This window comes from Microtus oregoni, unplaced genomic scaffold, assembly GCF_018167655.1.
Source record: "Microtus oregoni isolate MIOR12 unplaced genomic scaffold, Mior012 000031F_ref0000149, whole genome shotgun sequence".
Taxonomy (NCBI): Eukaryota; Metazoa; Chordata; class Mammalia; order Rodentia; family Cricetidae; genus Microtus; species Microtus oregoni.
This window is the reverse complement of record NW_024543090.1, coordinates 26,318,992-26,342,243: the sequence shown is the minus strand read 5'-3', so window position 1 is coordinate 26,342,243 and position 23,252 is coordinate 26,318,992. Positions and strand designations below refer to the sequence as shown.

Genomic DNA, 23,252 nt, shown 5'->3' with positions numbered 1-23,252 from the left:
AATTTGTCACAATTTATAATCCTCTTAATAATTTAATGATCATAATTTGCTATTTTATGGGCCTGCTTCTCTTTAAAGGAAACGAGTATTATAAAAGCTCCATAGAGACACTATAGACATTAAGCATACTGTGTTTATAGTATCTTTCTATTTTTAGTTGACAAAATTGACTGGGTGTTAAAAGACTTAGGTCATGTGATTGTTGCAGCATTTTGTAGAGCCCAGATCTGTTGTGGAAACCCTAGAATGAATTTGTAGGATACCTCTATTTTTAACTATTTTAGAAGGTTATAAAAAAAGGTCAAATTTAACTTTACTAAGTAATGAAGGGTTTATTTACCTCTTCAGCTAATGTTCAGTAAAGGTAGTCATTTTCCTGGGAATATCTGATTTACAAACTAGTGACTGATAAAACTGCTGAGGACTGCTTACATGGTTATCTAATGAAGGGGTGTTTGCAGCGTTCTTTAGCAGGTCTTTAGAATTCTATCCAGTTGCATGAAGATCAGTAGGAGTTGTTCATGTATTATTAGTAGATCCACTAATAGCATTAACAGTTAATGATTGGCAGGCTGGACAGCAAGGAGGAAAGAGGAATAAAAACTAAGTAAGATCATAATGCAATTTGTTTATGTGTGTGTAATGTATATATAGTGCTTACTTACATGTGACAAAACAAATGTACAACTGTTAATACAAACAATCTATGTGCTTTAATAGTTGAAGGAGCTTGCTCTCTTTTTAAATCCTCCTGTGTAGGTAACCATTATTCTCAATTTTTTTTTGGTACACGTTTTTCACTTTTCAAACCTGAAACATTTATGACTGTCTTAATTTCTTTTCTGTCACTGTAACAAAATACTCGACTAAAATCAACTTAGGAGAATTTATTTTGGCTTTCACTTTGAAGTGTGGTCCATCGTTGTGGGGAGTTGAAGGCAGCAGGAGCCTGCAACAGCCGAGTTCATAGTCAGGAAGCAGATATATGAATGCATGCTCTGCTCACTTCCTTTATTCCATGCATTTCAGGAACCAGTACAGGGAATGGTCCTGCTCACAATTAAAAGCAGTTATTATTAGTCTAATCCAGTTTGTTCCCCACAAGCATGCCCAGAAATCATTCCTCGGGTGATCCTAGATCCTGTCAAGTGACAGAGTGAGCAGTAACAATCCCAACTATTTATTAACTGAAAGTCTTAGAGCATTCTTGGGTCAACAGTTTCTTTACTTTTGTATTCCTTTTAATTTCTTCATTATGAAGAAACACATTAGAGTCTGGCATACTTTTATTCTTCCGTTCATTCTTTTTCCTTCTTTTGTTCTTCCAACTATGCTGGAGAATTTCTTAAAGTCATCCTTCCATTTTATTTCACTTTTTTTTTTATCAGTATTTACAGACTGAACACAGCAGGAAAGATTTTGATAGAATATTTTTATTCTTTGAGAATCTCACTTAATGTATTTTGATCATTTTTACTCCCTTCTCCCCCAGCTTCTAGATCCACTCCTACCTCCTTGCTCTCCCAGCTTTCTTTGTGTCCCTCCCAAATAATTTTTAAAACCTGAGTCTGATTTGTGCTAACCTTATTCTCCTGTGAGTGTTTGGTGGTGGGGAGTCATCCACTGTTGCATGACTGGCCTGCCAGGGATTAGACCCTTTAAGAAAATTGAGTCTCTTCCCCAGAAGCTGACAGCTGCTGCCGATAGATCCCTCCTGGTAGGAGCTCTGAGTCCGTTATCCTTCCATATTAGAATGTTGGCTGGACTGATCTTATACAGGCAAGCACAAGTGCTGTGAGTTCATGAATGAGAAAGTAGAATTTTTGGCATAATAATTTACATGCAAATGATAGCCCTCTCATTTTATATAGTCTTAATGTGAGTTTTGTTGTTGGCCTTCTACTTAGTGGAATGAGTGGGCGAAATACATTTGTATTTGCCTTTTGTTTTAATAAAAGATATTTCTTCTAAAAGTGAATGAACTAAAAATATTCGCTATAATTCTTTACTTGGATACTTGGCCTTCTGTTATTCCTCCTCTTTTCCTGTCACAGGTCCTTTTCATTGTTGAGGAAGCTATTATAAAATGAATTATTGTGTTTTGTTCAGGAGTGATGTTAACCGGTGATAGTAAACCTTCCTTTATCTCTGTATTCCTTAGTTTACAGTAGTATGTTCTGCTAGGTAGAGGCTGTGAATTAGTCTGAATCTGACATTTTGACTATCTAGTGGTGAGAGTTCAGTTTTGCTGTATTGTGCAAAGAGGCACAGAAAGTGTTTTGCTACTCTTTGAGTTAAGGGTGGGAACCGAATAAACAAAACCTTAGTCCTCAAAGATGTCAGTACTTTGGTCCAGATGGGTTAGCTGTTGTTGAGTTTAAACCACTTGAATTATATATATTCACTGATGTATTTGCTAGCAGTTAACATTTAGTGTGCATTGTAGGATCCCGATGGAGAAAATGCTCGCCGGGCACTGCAACGAACAGGAACATCATTTCAAGGATCACATACCTCTGATGTGGGGTCTGGGTTGGTGAATTTGCCACCTTCCATTCTCAATAATCCGAACATTCCTCCTGAGGTTATCAGCAATTTGCAGGCTGGTAGACTTGGTTCCACAATTTTTGTTGCTAATGTAAGTTTAAGCTTTTGTTGTTCTGATACTGTATTGTATGCTGATAGGTTTGTAAGTCATTTTGTTTATTTTTAGCTTAAGTAAGTAAAGACATAACTATTCTAAACGCAAACCTAAATTATGAAGTAGTCTGAGGTTAGACTTTAAATGCTAAGCGGTTGCTTAACATTTTAAGACAGAACTGTGGCATTCTTAGATATTTAACTTTAAGTCAGTTATATGTGTTTTATTCATCTTCATAGTTTAATTTTGTTCTTGTAGTCTTGGTGTTTTAAGTGCCTATTGTGGTTGGTTTGCCATTTGTGTTATGCTCTTGAAAGTTAGTGAAATGGACAATGTGTTCCAAACACAAATTTTCCTTAGTCAAAATAGATGCCAAGTTTCATGTGTACACAACAGGATAGAGGAATTTAAAGATTTGGGGAATTTCAATGAAGGTAGATATAGGTGAACTGATTTTTAAGCAAGACCTTTTTTATTTTATTTTTTATTTTATATTATTGAGCAAGAATTAGTTTATAGTTTTATAAGTTTGGAAAATATAATTTTGTTTGTGTGTAACTTTATACAATTTTATGTTAAGCTTGACTTCAAAGTTGGTTGGAAGAAGCTAAAAGAAGTGTTCAGCATAGCTGGAACTGTAAAGCGGGCAGATATTAAAGAAGACAAGGATGGCAAGAGCAGAGGCATGGGCACTGTCACTTTTGAGCAAGCAATTGAAGCAGTTCAAGCAATTTGTATCCTGATCTGTATTTTAGCATTAAATGAAGTTGATGAGACTTAATATCTTTGCATGTTTCTTGTTAATGTTCTTTAATGTTGCATCGCTTAGAAATTAGGCTTTTGTCTGCAGTTCTAGGTCTTGTTCCTAGTTAGGTACTAGAGTCCCTCTTCATACTTGAACTAGTCATGCTGTTGAGGGCTGTATGATCTTGTTTTCTGCTCTTCCTTCCTGCTGCAGCATGGGTGTGTGCATACTTTGACACTCCATTGTATGTCAGTGCAGTGGCTTTTGATGAAACCTAGTCAGTCTTGGTGAATTAAGGTGTAATTCAGAGGAAGAGACTAGTATGAGTAAAGTCTAATGATAAAATAGCAGAGAGTTTCAGACTCTTTAGATATGAGAATTTTTCTGCAAGTATAATTTTGCTGTCATCTTAACTGGCTTTCCTTGACTGACTCAACAGCCATGTTTAATGGGCAGTTTTTATTTGATAGACCTATGCATGTGAAAATGGTGAGTTTCTCCTTCTCATCTCGGCCTTCATTGCTTCAGATGTGTTCCTAGCACAGCAGCTCTTAGGAGCTGTTTTTTAACTATAATAATTTTTCTTTTGTAATTAGGATGACAAATCTGTCCCTCACGAAGACTACCGTTCACATGATAGTAAGACATCACAGTTACCACGTAAGTAGAAACTTGTTAGAAAACAGCCGGAGTTTTTTGTTTGTGTGTTTGTTTGTTTTAAATTAAGTACAAAGCAGAAGTTTGTTTTTATGCCCAGATTGAAGTCGCTCTCACACTCCTTTGAGATTAGTTTAGAATTTTGCGCAGTTTGCTTCTTCTGATTAGGTAAAGAGTAAAAAGATAAATATGAGATTTATTAATGAATTTTTAAATTTTTTATTTGTTTGTTTTTGACCACCTAGTTAATAAGTACTAATGTATTTGGCGAGTTCATATACAAGAAAGGGAAAGAAAAACCCTATAGTTTTACCATAAGATATCCACCATTTTTAACAGTTTTTAACATATATTCTTGTTATCTTATGTGTATGTATGTATATGCATTTAAGTAGCTTCAGACTATTATATCAGTTATTTAGAAGTTGGGCTGAACAATAAATTATAACCATTTTTCCATGTTGAAAATTTGTCCCAGATATTTTTATTGGTGTTCCATGATCATTTTGCTGTTCTGTGTTTTACATGCTTTAACCTTTATTTCTCTAATAATCAACTGAGTATGATGCAATCTTATGAATATACTTTGCATTTAAAGAGAGTGAACTTTTATTGGACTTTAATTCCCCTCATGAACATTTAAGACTATTTACTTAACCTGTTGTCCTACTATGTACTCAGCCAGATTTTTAACCTGTCTTTAAGAGAATAGTGCAACAACCAATCTTATTATATGTTGGATCTCCCATGCAATCAGCTTTTACAACCTAATCTACCTTTAATCTTAAATTTTGTATTCTTTCATGTCCTTAATCCAGAATAGTGTGTCTGTAGACACTGTGGTAATCGTTTCTGAAAGTAGCCAACAGGTTGAAATCACCCTTAAAACAAATATCCACCATAAATGTTGGAGCAACATAGGATATTGTTTGATAATATATGTTTGCAGTGTTGTTTACTATTCTGGGTCAGTTAAGTCTCTTTCCTTGTACAAGTTCTGTTAAAGATTTCTGAAGAATCTTTTATCCTCATTCCATACTTTTTGTGTTGGTTGATGAATACAGGGCAAAAATCTGTGTTAAAGAAAGGCAGACATAGGGATAATCAGACATCAGAACAGGATTCAGATAGACACAGACTGTAGACAGTCTAGTAACTACAAACTACAGACAGGTGGAAGATACAGAGACAAGTGGAGAATTCAAATTTGGTCTCACTGTTGGTCAGATTAATTCAAGAGAAAGTCTGTGTTTTCATTCCTTAATGTGACATTGATACACTTTCTTATCTCCGAGATTATCTTAAATATATTAGCCAGCACAACAGTGAATTACACTTTTTTATATAAAACTGTTATTTTTCATATTTTCTTTAGATGTCCTTAGCCATACCTTGCAGCACAGGCCTATGATCCTTAAGAGGCTATGGCAGGAGAATCTAAAGTCTGCCTCATCTGTAGAGTGAGTTCCAAGCCAGCCTGAACAACTTAGTGTGACCTGGAGCTGGACTCAGTGTAGAGCTAGCACTTCAAAGTGTCTGTCGGGATAGTGCTGGTATACGTCAATGGTAGAGCACTTGATTAGCATGCATGGGGTCCCGAGTTCAATCCCAGTAGTGAAAACAAATCCTGGAGTAGATTTAGATCTACAGATTCTCAAGACATGCCCACTGATTGCTATATTCTAAAGCATTATAAAACAGCAGTGTAAGCGCTCTGTAGTCACTATTGCTCTTGCAACATTACTGGACGTTGCTGTTTTTATTCATGTTCTATTATTATTATTATTATTATTATTATTACTATTAAAGCTTTTAACAAAATATTTTAAATATGCAGACAGAAGTAAAATTATTTTTGTAACTCTTGTATGGCATACATTTACTAGATTTTTCTAATTAAATAAAATTTTATCAATAAACTTGAAATGCCCCAACTCCACATCCACTTCTCAATGTCTTCCTCTTAATGAGAGGAAACTCATGAATATGTTTATTATATAAATTTTAGTAATGTGAGTGCATATTTGTACATCCATAAACATAAAAATAGCTTCCCTGACTTTAAGATTTAGTGTAACATCATATGTTATTTCACGGTTCACTGTTTTGTGTTTTGTTCTTGATTCTGTTTTATTAATAAAGCTGATATCTTCATTTTAATGCATGATACTGCTTTTATACATTTTTCTGCTTTTCAGATAGATTTACATTTTAAAGTATTAGAAGTAATACTAAATTAAAATATTCTTTTTCTTTAAGAATTACCTATTTTTTAATATTTGCTAAAAATTGTGTAAAACTGGCCTTTACATATGTTTGGGGGCGACTTATTTACTGTTAATATTTTTTATTGCTGCTTGATATCTTTTATTTCTCTAAGGGTTTCTCCCACTTTTGTCTATCTTCAACATTAAAGTGTTTACTGTTTTAAACATGGATTTTGTGTATGTGCTTGCTGTGGCACATGTGGGGAAGTCAGAGGACAGCCCTTGGTAATCAGGTCTCTTCTAGTTTATGGGTTTCAGAGATTGAATTTAGGGTGTCAGGATTAGCAGCAAGCACCTTTACCCACTGATACTTGGTGTTAAACTTTATTAGTATAGCACTATCTTAAATTTTCTCTCTATTCATAGTTCTTTGCTCTTGACGAAGATGTTATTTTAATTATGTGTATATATCAGTACGTAGGTTTGTGCATATTATTTTAGTGCTTGCAGAGGCCAGAAGAGGATGTTGGATCCCCTGGTGCTGGAGGTGCAGGTGGTTGTGAGTGGTACAGTGTGGATGCTGGGACCCAAACTTGGGTCTTCTGTAAAAGCACTACGTGCTCTTTATGGCTGAGTTGTCTCTCCTGCCCAATATTGTTTTTCCATTTACTGGCTCATTATCATTAGAAATTGCCAGTTCATTAGTGTTTGTGAAGAATGAGCTTTGTTTCCAGTATATTTAATTTCTTTATTATTTCTTCCCTTCCTCTTTTTTAGGTTTAGTCTAATTTTTGCCCTGACTCTTAAGTTGATTACTTATTTCACTAATTTTCATTCTCTCTTTTCTAACATAAGCAATTAGGATTATAAATTTAACTACTGTACATAGGTTCTTCTATGGATTAATTTTTATTGTAGTTTAGTGTTTAAAAATTACTACTACAATATTCTTGCATCCCTGGGGAGGAAAGTGGAGGCAAGTCCAGTCTGGAGCTAGCACGCTGTGAAAAGGCAAAGAAACTTCTAGAATGAATTGATTTTTTTTTCGTTAAAATATATATAAAATTTGAATTTCCAAATGCATGAGTTCTTTATTTTGTACTAGTTTCTAACTTAGGTTCAATACGGTAATATAACATAGTCCATATAATTGCGATTCTGTGAAACAATTAAATTTTACTGTAGGTGGTATACCATAGGCCCCTTTTTATGTCTTCTATGTTTACTAAATCAGGCTTGTTAATCATTTAAATTGTTTTCTGTCCTTTCTCATAATTTTATCTTTTTGGGTTATCAATTACTGAGAAGTATTTAATGGTAAATTTCTTAGTACATTGATAGTTGTACCATTTTTTTTTCTTGTTGAAAATATTTTGAAGGTCAATTATCAAGTGCATCCAAGATTAGAATTGATGAATAGAGATTGGAATTGATAAATAATGAAAAATTCTTAGTGAATAAAATAATTTATTATGAGGTAATTTTGTAATTACTTTGTCCTTGTATAATATTCAGTATAATAGTTGTGTGTTGTTTCTTCATTTTATTTTATATTACTGGTTTTGATGTATATGTATGTAAATGTTATAGGTATAATTGTATTTTTGAGTCTTTATGTGATGTTGGATTCAGTTTCCTCACATTGATCATTTTGTTGAATTTGCATTTTCTTATTTTGTGTTTCACTTTTGGTACTTAATAAATACTTGTCTTTCTCTGCTTTTGTTATGTATGTATAAATCTTGAAGTTAGCGTTCATGCCCTCTTTAATTCTAATGACCGCATGCTATTATCATTCAGGGTTTTCATTCTGTTACTTTTTCAGATCTCATAAAGTAGATGTTATTTTTATTTTTTCTGTTATCATTTCTCTACCCTTAGGCCTGGTATTGCTCACTTTCTTTTGGAGCACCTATTAAGCTTTTAATTTTGTCAGTGAGGAGTTACTATAGGTAAAGTCTCCCAGTGTTGACTGCTCTGTAAATGTTTCTGAAATAGTTTGACTTGTTAGAGGGTTTAAGGTCAAGTTTCTGTGTCTTAGCACTTTGAAAATAGTTTATTCTGGTTTCCATTGTTGAGAATTCATAGTTTAGATAAACTCCTTGTTAAATTGCCTCTCCCCCCTTTTATTGATCAGTTTTTCATGGAGCTATTTTAAAGTCGTCGTCTCTGATAGACAGCTTCACTGCAGTGTGAGTGTGACTTGCTGTTTATCGAGATTTTACAATGATTGAAGATTTAAAAGATAAATTCTGGAAAAAATGACCAACCACGTGTCTTTGAACACTGCCCTTTCTCCCTTTGTGAGGCAGCCTTCTTCCCTCCCAGTTACCTGGTCAGCGTCACTATACCTCCATCAGCAGTAAATTGTAGTGCTCAATCCCTGCCCAGATCTCAGCCTGGTGATTGCTGAAGGAACACATGCACCCCACCCCAGCTGAGTGACTAATGGTTGCTGAGGAAGAGAAAATTGGTTTCCTTCAGGAATGCAGCCCCTGAGAGAATTCCCAGTCTCCAGTGGATGTCCTTACACCCACGCCCATAGATATGAAGTAAACAGTGGGGTTAAACAACAACAAAAGATGTGATGTTGGGAGGGAAAAGTTATGGGGAGTTGAAAGGCGAGTGGGGTAGTGATTTGATCAAAGCATGTTTATGAAATTCTCAATAAATGAAAAAATCTGTCCTATTATGTGTACTTTACATTTTTAAGTAATTTGTATTTTCTTTTCTCTTGAGATATGAGGTGATGAGCTTTTCTTGGTTTTTCGAGTCAGGGTTTCTCCCTGTCCTGGAAATAGCTCTTGTAGACCAGGCTGGCCTCGAATTCCCAAGTGCTGGGATTAAAGGTGTGTGCCACCACCGCCTAGTGAGGGGATGAACTTTAAATAGGCGATGATTTTTAAATTCTTTGTTCTGTTTTTTCCTTCCTTCCTTCCTTCATCTGTTTCACTCAAATTTTATTACAAATTTGCAAGTGGGAAGTTTCTCATTTCACATAACTCTCATATTAAGATTTTTTCTTTGCTTTTTTATAACTCTTTGAGATTAATGTAATTACTGAGCCGTCAGAAGCGACAAAATGGTGCGAGCCTGACTGTGCTGTTAGGCGTAGGAACACATTTACTTCATATTGACCTGTGCAGTTTAAAATATGTGTCTGTATCTTTCTCATCCTCAAGCCCTAATTGCTACATTAGTGAGAATTTGAAAAAAAGACTCAGGTTAATCAAATAGCCATCAAGAATTTAGTTTTGCTATCTTTAAGCTGCCGTCAATCCACTTAATCCTCCCTCCCTCCCTGCATCATTCCTAGCCTGGGTTCAAAGTGGGTTTTATTAAGTCATTTTCATATATCTCTTGTCTCCCTTTGTCGTCTCTCCCTCCTGCTTGTCCTCTCACTGGACCTCTTCTTCCCCAGGTAGTGTGTCTCCTTTCGTGCCACACCTGTGTGCTGTGTGCACGGAGAATTAAATTTGTGTTAGACATGAGAAAAGACCTGCAGTGTTTTCTCTTTCACTCCCATTACTTCTAGTCCTCCTCTTCCTTTAGAGCCCTCTTCTACTTCATATCACATGTTTATGTTTAAAATCTTCATGAAAGAAAAGTGTATTTATTCGAGTCTAGTTATTTCCTTTAACATTCTAATGTCCAGTTCTGTTATCCTGAAAATAATTTCATTCTTCTCTGTGGATGAGTAAAACTTCATTGTGTGTATGTGCCATGCTTTTCATTTCAACAAAAATCTCCATACTTTGTCTATAGTGGTACCGTTTTTACCTTGGACAGCACTATTAATAGAGTTTTAAGCATAAGGAGAAGCAAGTTTTCATTCTGGTTACAGATCTCTATCCCTTAAAAAAAAATTTAGCCTTTTTTTTTTTTCTAAATGAGTCAATGCAGTGTAGCTGATACACTTAGTGACTAGTCATATCTGCTTCCTTTTGTGTTAGTGACCAGCAGCATTACAAAAATCCCAACTTCCATAATCATGTCTCAAGGGAATAACACATGCTGGACGCTGGGAATGCATGAATGGTTATTGCTGCCTCAGTGCACAGAAAGTTGAATCCACGTACACATCTTGAAAAATAGGAAATAGCTTTACAACCTCTTTCTTAGCTGATGTGTCCTTTTGTCTATACTCTGTCCCCCTTTGTCACCTAATATTACCTTTTAATAATAAGAAATTATTTAATGATAACATTAAGTATTTAATAATTATTAAATATTCACTATATAATAATATTTAACTTATTAAATATTAAATATTTGATATTCTGCAGTTTTGACTTGACCCCGCTTACCCTGTCTACTTTGATTATGTTCAGAGTATGGGCTGGGGTCTGCTGATGAGGGAGAAACATGAAGGGCTTGTTGTTCTGAGTTGGCTCACCACATTTAATATTACACTTTACAGGGTCACCAGGTTTTTTCTTTCTCCAGATTTCATTTTTCTTTACAGCCAAATAAATCTCCATTGTGTATATTAGCATGTTTTTTATTATCTCTCTTTTGGTGGATATTTAGGCCAGTTCCTTTTTCTATGTTTATTTTCTTTCTTCCCATGGTAAATAGAGCAGTAATAAACATGGATGTGCAAGAATTTGAAGTTCTTTGGATATATGCCCAGTAGTAGTTATAGCTCCGGTTTTCTAAAGTTGGTTTTCAGTATCTTTATTTACTTAATATCAGTACAAAACAAAAAACCTGAATTTAAATATAAGACATAAAATCTAAATTTAATCACATAGGTAAATGGCAGTGTTCAGGCAACTTAAGGTCTCAAGAATTTCTTATATTTGCCTCATAGATATGAGAACATTTATTTTGTAAGTATAAATAAATGTTCATGATAAAGCTAGGCAATTAATATTGTTTTTTTTTCAATGTTATGGGTTTCTAAAAGATGTTTTATGTATATGGGCATTTTTCTCCATCAGCTGTGTACTTATCTGTGGAGGCCAGAAGAGGGCATCTGACCCTCGAACTGGAGTTAGATGTGCTTGTGATCTGCTATGTGGGTGCTGAGAACTGAACCCAGGTCCTCTGCAAGAGTAACAAGTGCTCTTAATCACTGAGCCTGCTCTCTAGACCCTCATTATTAGGAATTTTAAAAGTGGATTTAGTGTTGGTTGTTTGAGACGGGTCTTGTTAATGTATCTCTGCCCAGCCCTGAACTTACAGTTGTCTTGTGTCTCTACCTTTGAGAGTGCTGACTAGAGGCTGTCTCCACTGCACGAGCTCAGTCTTAGGTCTTCAGTCATTGCCAACTTTTTCATTTGTACTATTTTGAAAGTAATACTTTTTTATTGGTTCTAAAATCTGGGCGAGATGCTCATTTTCTGGTGTGAAATGCCTGACAAATCTCTCTTCATCCCAGAGAGGGTACCAGCAATAGACAAATTTACCCAAAGACTTCACCCAAGTCTTATTTGGTAAATTGGTGAATTTAATTGTGGTTATTTACAGAAGCACAGAAGGAAGAGGAACTTGCCAGCAAGAAATTGTCATGTGTGTTATCCTCCCTTCCATTTCCCAAGCCAGTGGGTAACTTTTGTGGGGTATAAATGCCGTTTTGTGTGGTCTCTTCCTTACACAAAAGAGTATTAGTAATTTTGAAGCGTCTGCAGTAATCACAGTTGCTCTGACCTTAGGGTGCCGATGGCCCCATCGTCCTGAAGAAGAGCACAACAATGGGGCACGAAGCAGTGTATTTCACATTTTCCTGGGGTGTGTGTGTGTGTGTGTGTGTGTGTGTGTGTGTGTTTCAGGGGTTAGAAATGAACAAGTGTGGAAGTAAGGCCAGAAAACAGCCTCCGGTATTTTTTCTTTAAGCAATGTCTACTGTGTCTCTACCTAGAACTTGCCAAGTAAGCTAGACTAGCTGGCCAGCGAGTCCTAGCAATCTGTTATCTTACTAGCACCGAGAACACATGTCTAATACCATTCCTGGCTTTAAAAAGGTGTGCATTCTGGGTATTTAAGTCAGGTTTTCTTGTTTGCAAGGCAAGCCCTTTACTTACAGAGCCATTTCCTCAGCCCAGCTCTTGCGAGTTTGTTAGGCCTCTCTCAGTACCTTAAAGTGGAACATAAGCTGTCCTTGCTTCATAAAATTCTGTTCATGTATAAATGATGTTACAGTCTTTTTATATGGTGTTTTGTAAATGAACACAAGGACCCCTGCTATTTGTATGTAACCTTTTAGGGTAAAGGTTAGTAACAGTTTTGTATGAGTCTCAGTAATGTTGGTGTTTGTGATTTAGGTGGTCTTGGAGGCATTGGAATGGGACTTGGTCCAGGTGGACAACCTATTAGTGCCAGCCAGTTGAACATAAGTGGTGTCATGGGAAATTTGGGTCCAAGTGGTAAGTTTTTTCCTAAAACATTTCTGATTTATTTGCTATTTAATAAAGTTTATATGTATTAGTTCCATTTTTTTCTAGAGAACTTTGTTTTAGAGATGTGGAGGATGTCAGTTGAGTTTGAGAAAGGAGATGAAACCTTGAAAGCAGCTGACACGAAAAAAGGGCGGATGCAGGTGGGGACTGCCTCTGGGGCCAGGCGTGGGAAAGCTAGCCCTGGAGCGCCAGGCATATTGAGGTGCTTTAAGGGAGATGAATTCTTAGCTTACTACTCTGCACATCATGAAATACAGGGTTTGTGGGATAGGTAGCACCGTGCCATAGCACAGGCTGTTTGAATTGATTACATTTGGAAGGGAGCTTTGAAGTAGCTATTTGCCTGCTCCTTGGACCCAATTATCTTTAGAGATTGGTTTTCCAACTTTTAATTTTAAGTTCAGCAAACTTTATTCTTTCAGGTTTGAAAACTGTAACATGATTTTGCTAATGTTATGTTTCTGAATATTTACTGTATTTTAAAAAAACTTAAAATTGTAAAAATTGACTTATTTAAAAGTCATGATTAACCCTGATGCCAATCTTAACCTTAAAAATTATATTTAAAGCATATAATATGAAACATGTAATTAACATAAGTACTATTTTTAAGAAAATAAAGTATTTCTAATAAAAAAGGAAGAGTGATTCTGTTTTTGGCATCTCTATGGTGTTTGGGTTAATGTAGATAGCTGGACTGCTTGCTGTGTCTGCATCTGTTTGCTGTGATAGCATGCACCTTGTAGTTTATGGGAAGTTCCACATTGTAGTCGTGAGAGGATGAGAGGAAGCAGCCCTATAACCCAGCAGTATTTAGTGATGGAGTTTATTTTGATCTCTTGGCCTTTCAAAGGTTCCCAGACCATCCTTTGAGAATTACATTGCATTTTAGGGGCAGATAAACTTGTCATAGTCTTCTTTTTGTTGAGTTGATACATAATTTTATAAATTATAAGGTAGTGATGGAAATCATTCTCATTCTGAGGCAAAAATCATGTTTTCTTGTTTATTTTAGGATATCGTACCTTTCCCTTCTAAACTTAGGCTATTTGTTATTAATTTGACCAGCCTGTTAACTGCTGTGTTTAGAGGAGACTTTGCTTTGTATTCTATTGCTAAATCTGCTATCGTGACATCACTCTATCTGAAAGAGTGCACACTGGTTCTAGATGCTCTCCAACTGGGTGTTGTGTGTGACCAGTAAACTCTTTTTTTTCTTGTCTGATGTTCAGAGGCCTGTTTTGAAGACTGGTGACTAGTCAGCCACTATGACGTAGCTCTATAAACCATCCTATAACCTGCACCTGCTTCTCTAGTGTTCCATTGTGACTAAACCAATGGTATTTATTTTGCTATAATGTCATTAGTTAGTCACAAAGTAAGATTTACTGAAAGTACATACTGTGTATTTTATTTGAGGTATGGGAATGGATGGTCCGGGTTTTGGAGGAATGAATAGAATTGGAGGAGGTATGTATAAGTATTTGTTTTTGCATGTACTCATCTAGAAACTGTTGAGAAATCTAGAAAAAAGTCATAGTTAATTGTTGGCTCATGTTCTAAATGCTGTTGACCAAAATTGAGCGTAATATACCCTTAAAGGAAGGTGATGTGTTAAGTACCTGCAAAAGGTGGAATGGAGGAAGCACTTACTGGTGACTTAACATTTCTAGAATGTACTGTTTATCTACAGAGCTACACTCAAGTCTCAAAATTACTCTATTTCATAGGAGTTGGGTTTGGTGGTCTGGAAGCAATGAATAGCATGGCAGGATTTGGTGGAGTTGGCCGAATGGGAGGTAAGTGAATGTACTCAGGGAGTTTCTCTTATCTTTACTTTCCCTTTTACTGAGATATGTACCTTCACACACATGTAGGAATAGATGCTATAGGGTCTTCAAAAGGCAGTTTGGCACTAGAGGACACTTGCAGGGAGGGGGGTGGGTTGTGTAGTGAGTGTATGAGGTAAGTTGGTATGCTACAGACTGTTTTGTATTGATAACTTTTGCTTTTTTTTCTTCAGTTTAGCTTAGACGTATTCCTGAATGGTTTTCCATGCATTGATGTACTTGAAGAAGGGTTAATTTGTTGCACATCTTTTCAGAGCTATACCGTGGTGCAATGACTAGTAGCATGGAGCGAGATTTCGGACGTGGTGATATTGGAATAAATCGAGGCTTTGGCGATTCCTTTGGTAGACTTGGTAGGGCTGGTTGCATACTTTTTTCCTTTTGCAGGTCATATTCTTAAAAGCTGATCTTTTTGGTGAAAAATTTTTTAAAAGTTATGTATATAGTTTGTTACTAGAAGAAAAACACTTTAGGATTGTATTTTCATGGCTGTCTTTTATAGTATTTTAAATACTTGAACTCTTATTTCCAAAAAATTTCATAAATGTTTAGTTATTTGTGAGTATAGTACCTTGGGCATTTTGAAGTGTCATTATTTAAATTAATTAGTATATTATCTTTCCATCCTTGTTTAGGCAGTGCAATGATTGGAGGGTTTGCAGGAAGAATAGGAGCTTCTAACATGGGTCCAGTAGGAACTGGAATAAGTAGGTTTAAATTTTAATAGACCTTACTGAGTAGTATTTGAGTGCTTGCAAGGAATTTGCAAGAGTAGTTACTGTAGTGCAGTAAATGTGTTAATGTGTCTTATATTTTGAGAAACTTTAATGAGTTAAAACATTTCTGTTTGGTTGTTTGAAAATTAACTTTGTTTTTGTTATTTCTCAACTAATACCAGAATGTGTATTCAGTAGCCAGTTCAAGAACTGTCTTTGCACATCCCATGTCACAAACAGCTGTTGCTTATACACTGGCCCTACTTCTGTTTTATTTTGCACAGCAGCTACTAGTTTGCTTCATCTTTAAGCCTTATGCCTTCTGGCAGGTGGAGACAAACACCAAATTTTAGGGACTTTCTGAAGTTGAGGGATAAAGATGAAGAGATGATTATTTTCCTCTCTTAGAACCTTCAAAACCATGAGTGTGTTGCAGCACTAGAGAGTGCCAAATACCTTTCCTCAGTCCCCACGTAGTAAACGTCACGTAGAGCCTGCACACATGACTGAGATTCTGCCCGGTATTGCCAACTTGGCTGTGCCTGAGAAATAAATCTCCATACCCTACTAACTTCCTTTGGGTGCTGAAATTTCAGGAAATAGGAAGCAAACTTACTAAACAGATTCTAAAATTCTGTCCGCTGGATACATTTGCTTACCATGTGCTTCTCGTCTTATTTCTTGCTCTGCCATCTTTCAACATTCATTTTCCTCTCAGTAACATCCTTCCCTTCCTCCTTTATCTCAGTGTTTGCATCTCTGTTTCCCCAGTTACATTTGTTATCAACAGAAAACCAGCTGGAAAGTCACAGCACTGGATTTTCATGTAGAGATAATAGGTATGAGAACAGAGTTACATTTTGAGGATGAGATCAGGATAATTAAGGGAAACAGGAAGTAAACCCAGTACATAAGAAGATGAATGAGGAAATAAATTCTCAAGCCTTGTTTAAAGGAGAGTAATAATAGTTTTTGTTTTTCTCTTTGCAAGTTCTGTGTAATATTGAGTTACTGTTGTCTATGATTACTGAAAGTTGAATTGGTAGCAAAGTAGAAGTTGTGTGGGAAACAGAGGTGCACATACTGCGGTACAGGGTGAGCAAGGAAAGGAGTGATGTGTAGGGAGTGTGATGTGGGAGCAACATGTGTGCTAAGTTAACAATTTGTATTTCTAAATTTTGTTTTCAAGTTGTTATATTTGCTATTATTGCAAAAATAAATATAAGAATTAAAAGTATATGTAACTGATGGAGGATTTATGTATTTATGTGATATTTTTATGATTATATTTTATAAAGGCACATATATTGTGACTAAAGTTAACTTTTCTCAACTAACCAAATGTATACCAAACTATTACTTGTTTGTTTTCTGTTATAAAAATAAATTTTTCTCACCTTTTCAAAAACTAATTGTTCTTTTTCCTTTTCTCTTGTCTTTCTTTTTAATTTTTTTTTTTTTAAACTTGAAACTCCCAAATCCTCCTGCCCTTCCCCACACTGCAGGTGGCAGTATGGGCGGCATGAGCAGTGTGACTGGAGGCATGGGGATGGGGCTGGACCGCATGAGCTCCAGCTTTGACAGGATGGGGCCGGGAATTGGAGCAATACTGGAAAGGAGCATCGACGTAGATCGAGGTTTTTTATCGGGTCCCATGGGAAGCGGAATGAGAGACAGATTAGCCTCCAAAGGCAACCAGATATTTGTTAGAAATGTAAGCAAATAAATATATTGGAAAGTTAAAATTCTTTTTATATCTTTACACACACAAGCACACACACAAATTTGGAGACTATTGTTAATAATTTTTCATTTTATTTCCATATGTATGGAAAATATAAGTATTATGTATTATATATATATGTTACTAATTTCTCTTTTCATTCCAGCTGCCTTTTGACTTGACTTGGCAGAAACTAAAAGAGAAATTCAGCCAGTGTGGTAAGTATAAAAGTAGCTACAGATTATGCTGATATTTTGGGGTGGGTCATTTTGAATCCTAAACTTTAAAACACCGTGATTAGATTTTGGCTTATCCCAGACTTGGAACAAACAACAGGGCTTAGTGCAGACTTGGCAGGATCATTACCTGTTGTAAAGAAGTTTTCTTTATTACCGTATTTTAAAGAGGTTGATATGTTTTTCCATTAGAATATTTTTTTTCTCATGAGAAACTTAGTAAAAGGCATGTTTACTTCCTTCCTGATGCATAGTTGATGGGACAATCCATTCTGTACACTTCATTGCCTGTATAACAGGAACCTTAAGGTAGTAAGAAGCATAGAACCCAGCTAGACACAGATAGATTTTGGTGGCTCTTCTAGTCCTTTGAAAACTCTTTTTGGCTATAAGGAGACTAGCTACAGACCTTAGTTATTCATTAGGCCTGTCTGTTATTGGCTGGTTTATTACTTTCAAATAAAGCTTTTTCTGTGCCATACTCATAGGTAAAGTGTTCCCTGTCCTCCCTCCGCTCCCTCTCCCTGTGTATGGTAATGGAGTAATAGTGTGATATGGGGTAATTGTGTGACTCACCCAGAGCCACAGTTTTCTTTCTATTATATAGAATCCCCGACTAAAATCAGTAAGATACTCATGCAGTATGTTACATTGAAAGTAGTGCATTTCACCTCTTACAGTTAACAGAAAACTAAGATCTATTTGCTTGCCTCTTCTCCAGAGTTCTGGTATTAAAGGCATATGCCACCATGCCAGCATCTTTAGTATTTTAAGGCACACAAAAACAAAAACAAAACAAGTTTAGTGTTCTTTCACAAAAGCAACCTTTCTAATTGATTACAGCCTGTAATTTCAGCTACTTGGGAGGCTAAGACAGGATGCCACAGGTTCAAGATGTGCCTGGGCTACAGAGTCAATTCAAAGTCAGCTTGGACAATTTATTGAGATTGTCTCATAAAAAAACAAAACACCAAGAGGGAATGGAGGACACCAGGAAAACATGGCCCATGGAATCAACTAAGTAGGGCTCATGTGGACTCCCAGAGACTGAAACAACAGACCTGGGGCATGCATGGGTCTGCATCAGGTCTCTGCATGTATGTTATGGTTGTTTGGTCAGTGTTTTTGTAGGACTCATAACGGTGGAAGCGGTTGTATCCCTGACTGTTGCCTGCTGTTGGGTTGCCTTGTCCAGCCCCTATATAAGGGCTTTTCCCCTGCCTTGCCTTATTGTGTCTTGCTTTGTCCTGTTTGGTTTTTGTCTCTTGGAGGCCTGCTGTTTTCTGAAGAGGAAGTGGAGGAGGAGTGGATGTGGAAGAGAGAAAGGAGGTGGAGAGAAGGTTGAGGAATTGAGAGACTCTGATTGGGATGTATTGAATGAGAGAAGAATCTCTTCAATAGATAAAACAACAACAAAAAGTTACTCAGAATAAAAAAATTAGGTAAAAAAACAAGAGAGACTGGATGTTTCTCAGTGGTAGGGTGCTTGCCTATCATGCACGAGTCTTGAGGCAGTTCCCAATACTGGAGGCAAAGAAAGAAAAAAGAAAAGAAAAGGAAGAAGTCTTTGTGGACTACTGCCAGGAATACTATTGCTATATATAGTTCTTTATATTTAATTTCCTGTTAGCTTTTCTTATAATGATCTACTAATTTTCTTTCACCCTGGATGAGGCTCTTTAGGGTAATTCTTTTTATTTCTGTACAGATAGAAGAGTTATAAAATGTTCATAAGCACTCTGATTAAATCTTCATTGAGTTACTCATTTACTCATTAAATCTAGGATCATTGGTGTTTTAGCAGTCTGCTAGACCTTTGGAGATGAACAAAATCAGATATTGAAGTTTTTAAAGAACTTGCACTATGAATCTGTCTAGGATGTTCTGTTGATGACCCCTTTACATTAACTTAAAATTCGAAGAAGAGACAGTTCTTATAAAAACCTTGTTAAATACAAGTGACTTGGCCGTTGTTCACTACTGAGAGAAAGCAGCATAGTGCATTATTTGGAAGGGTGTTGGTAGCTTGTGTAGAGTAAGTACATATACTGAAAGCAGGCAATCTCTTGAGGTCAGGCAGGAGTAACATTGAATAGCTAGGGCTGGGGTAGCATTGACAGTAATGGAAGGTATTTTGTACGAAGAGAAAGTATCCAAGTCTGCATTTAAAATAGTGGCTCACTTATATAGGACTCCTATTTTCCTCTCTTCTTTCCCTTTTGAATTATCTGATAGTTAAAAGGTTAATGAGTTTGGTCTTTTACTTCCAAATTAGTATAAAAACTGCTTTTCAATTTTATATTTAGTGCCATGTTTACAAAACTCTTTATCATTCCATGTTCTAATAGGAGTTACATTGATGGCAAAGAAAATAATTTATAGTAATACAGAACTAAATCTCCATTATTGCCAGAGTACTATCTAACATGTTTGAACTGAACCATCTGTTTCCTGCCATCTTACATTATTTCTAAGTATTAGGGTTTGTAGTAATAAGAGCAGCGGGGCTGTGTCTCCGGCACCCGGCCGCCCCCACGGCTAGCTTATGCCCGAAATAACAACACACAAACTGTATTCATTTAATCACTGCTTGGCCCATTTCTATCTAGCCTCTTCTAGGCTAATTCTCACATATTAATTTAGCCCATTTCTAATCATCTGTGTAGCGCCCCTAGGTGCGCTTACTGGGAAGATTCTAGCCTATGTCCATCCTGGGTCGGAGCTTCATCGCGTGCGTCTGCCTGGGAGCTGGGAGCATGGCATCTCTCTGAGGCGTCTGCTCCCTAGAGGAGAGCTGTGGAGTCTGAGCTCACTTCCTCTTCCTCCCAGCGTTTTGTTCTGTTTATTCCTCCCACCTATCTTCTAACCAATGAGGGCCAAGCAGTTTCTTTTTATTTAACCAATGACCTTCCTCCATCAAGGGTTTTTCTGTTTTAATAGTGTTTTTAACCTGACAAACAAATACTGACCTTTAGCCATAAAAGCAGATTTGTTTGATTGCTGATTTGCTGTGTTTTGTTTTCCTGAGCCCAAGCTAGCTAAGTAAATGTTTTCCCTTTCTTATCAGGAATCTAGTGGTACTCTAGACACAACATCTGCTAGGAAATAACTCACTGGCAGGTGTCTTACTAACATAAACCCCAAAGGCAACATTCCAGATAGCAATGTCATAGTTTTATTTTGACAGATTTTGTTAATTATTTATGAATGTATTAATTTGGCTTATTTTTAGTTATGGTCTATGCCAGCATTTCCCCAAATATATACCATTTCTAAAAGCAATAGCCTGGACTAAATAAAGTGGAAAGCTTTCTTTCATCGTGTGCTAAGTAGTTCCCACAACTGCGCTATGACCACAGTGTGTCTGATCTCCTTATGGCAGAGCTTAGTCCTATACAACTGATAAAATGCTGGTCTGGTTGGTTTTGTTTTTCCTTGAAATTTTGCTAAACAGGCCATTTGAAGACTTCTTCAGCATGTAAAAAGTTAGGCAGATTAAGTTTAATTATTTGAAACTTTCCCTCCTAAATTACTTTTTTTTTTTAGAAAGAAAATACAGAGTCTCAGTGTGGCTGTGAATGTCTGTAGTCTTAGCACTCAGAGTGGCTGAGTTGGGAAGGCTGCTTGGACTGTTCAATAAATTACAGACCATCCTGGGTGGGCATGTTAGTGAGACTGTCTCAAAAGTTAAAAAAAAAATGAAAACTAATCCAGAAGTTGACACTGTCACGTGGCTCAGCATTTTAGCATTTGCCTGGTGTGTGCATGGCCCTGATGTGTCTCAACCCCCAGGTTCTAGAAATAACCAAGCCAGCCAGCAACTTGGGATTCTTTTCCTTCTTGGGGTAGTCTTAACAGTGGAAACAGGTGTGTAGGGGCTGACTCTAGAATCTAAGTCTCCAAACTGAGAAGGTTCTGGTACTCTAGCTGAGAGGTCAGAGGGAAGGTGAAACCACTGTGAGGGGAGGAGTTCGGATGCCTAAATGATGACTTCCTGAGCTGCACCAGTTTAAGAGGAATGTGAAAGAAAATCTTGTCTGAATATGGAAAGATGGTTATGCAAAGAGATAGTAACTTGTTTTCAAGAATCTAGCTCAAGTAAAACCCATTGTTGATTATCACCCTATGCTGTAGAACTTAGAAAAATCTAAATTTTTAGGTAAAGCTAGCATAGCTTCAAAGCTTGTAACATTATCCATGGCCCTTGGAGATAACTGGAAGTGCCACCATGTGCCAAAGCATTCTGCCTTAATGGAGTTGCTCCTTCCTGGGTGCCAGGTCCCTACATGCTGGTGGATTTTGGAAGTTGCTGTGTTTACCACTGTACTGGCTAATTTTGTGTCAACTTGACAAAAGCTGGAATCATTTGAGAGAAAGGAGCCTCAGTTGAAAAGTGAGTGGGCTGGAGGCAGCCATATAGGGCACTTTCTTAATTAGTAATTGATGTGGGAGGGCCCAGCCCATTATGTATCGTTTTATCCCTGGGTTGCTGGTTTTGGGTTCTATAAGCAAGCAGGCTGAGCAAGCTGCAAGCCAGTAAATAGCACCCTTCCATGGCCTCCACAAAGCTCTTACCTCCAGGTCCCTGCTCTGCTTCAGTTCCTGTCCTGACTTTGATGATGAACACTTGTAGCATGACTAATAAAAACCCAGAGACAGGAATGGGGGTTCAAGCTGAAAGATCAGAGAAAGAAAGCAGCCAACCACTAGAGCACTTTTACCTCTACAAAATCTTCAGACTGAAAGAGGACATTTTCCTGTCTCATCGTGTCTTATCTTCCTCTTCAGTGCTTGGACTAAAGTTGTGTACCACCACAGCCTGACTTATATGATTGACTAGTGTGACTAGCTTGCACTCTGATCTTCAGGCAGACTTTGTTAGATCATAAATAAAATATCACTATAAATCAGTGATTTGAAAATACAAACTAAATAAATCCCTTTTCTCTCCAACTTTCTTTGGTCTTGTGTTTCATTGTAGCAATAGTAACCCTGACTAAGACAACCACTAATGTTTCTTTTAGCATGTATCTCTCAGTGCCATTCTGTGGGGGGTTTTTTGTTTTGTTTTGTTTTTCCACTAGAAAATAAGATTACCATTTTTCTTTCCTGTTTTATTAGTTGTGGGCTAAATATTATTTCAATCTGCTTTAATTATGCAATTTTTCTGGGATTAGTATGTTTTACAACTTTTAGGGGTATACTCAAGAATTTCCTGATTTGCTTTATAAGACATGGTTTTGAATCCATCTGACATTGTCTTTGCATATTTAGTGTTCAGAAGGTAAAGGATTGCTTATCAGTTGACTTTGAAAGGAAATGCAGTAGTAGCCTAGGATCGTGTAAATCAGAGTCCCTCAGCTCATGCCCTTAACAGGAAAGCAATCTAGCTTATTCATTCGGAATAATACTCATTTTCTTCATCTGGAACGGTCTTCACTTGACAGACCCTTGCCCTTTACTTTTCTCTTTCTTCTTTTTTTGTCCCTTTTGGCCTTAAATGTTTCTGATTGTCTGGTTTGATTGAGAGACTAAAATTAGCACATAAGTAATCTAGCTGCTGTAGTATTCAAAGTCTAGCATGATTTGGTAAAGGGTACATCCTGGGAGGGGGAAGTATTACATAAATAGTGGTGCCCTTAAGTTACAGTCTGTTTGGATTGGTCATATGCACCCCAGTTGGCCTGAGCTGTGGTTTTACTGCTCTGTCTTTGCTTACATGTGCTTATCACCCACTCCTCTTTCTTTACTCTTAGAAGTACTCTGCTTTCCCTGATGGGTTTTCATGCTACTTTGTGTTTCAGTGTTACTGATGATACAGTAACTATAGATTTATTCTAGAGTTAGCAGTGATGTTAATTGTATAAAAACAGTTGTCCGGTTTCGTTGTCCTTTCTAGAACATCATTTTTAGCTTTACTGTTTTAAATCTGCTGTCTTTTATAACCATTTTCTTATTTGGTGCCATCTTTAAGATTTCAGTGCAGGGGGCTGGAGAGATGGCTCAGAGGTTAAGAGCACTGCCTGCTCTTCCAAAGGTCCTGAGTTCAATTCCCAGCAACCACATGGTGGCTCAC

At 36.8% G+C, this 23,252-nt stretch overlaps 1 protein-coding gene across 4 annotated transcripts in view; it reads left to right on the top strand.

Annotated features, from left to right (window-relative positions):
• Positions 1–23,252, top strand: part of Myef2 (myelin expression factor 2) — a 36,470-nt gene that overhangs the window by 11,353 nt on the left and 1,865 nt on the right. Inside the window, exons 6-16 of one of the 4 annotated variants that reach the window (XM_041678778.1) lie at positions 2,447–2,638; positions 3,222–3,375; positions 3,826–3,875; positions 3,983–4,046; positions 12,517–12,618; positions 14,071–14,121; positions 14,382–14,450; positions 14,756–14,854; positions 15,137–15,208; positions 16,723–16,931; positions 17,107–17,158. In XM_041678778.1, the coding sequence (XP_041534712.1) occupies positions 2,447–2,638; positions 3,222–3,375; positions 3,826–3,875; positions 3,983–4,046; positions 12,517–12,618; positions 14,071–14,121; positions 14,382–14,450; positions 14,756–14,854; positions 15,137–15,208; positions 16,723–16,931; positions 17,107–17,158 (1,114 nt within the window). The remainder of the gene's footprint in view (positions 1–2,446; positions 2,639–3,221; positions 3,376–3,825; positions 3,876–3,982; positions 4,047–12,516; positions 12,619–14,070; positions 14,122–14,381; positions 14,451–14,755; positions 14,855–15,136; positions 15,209–16,722; positions 16,932–17,106; positions 17,159–23,252) is intronic. The other 3 variants (XM_041678779.1, XM_041678780.1, XM_041678781.1) reach the window with 3 other exon arrangements.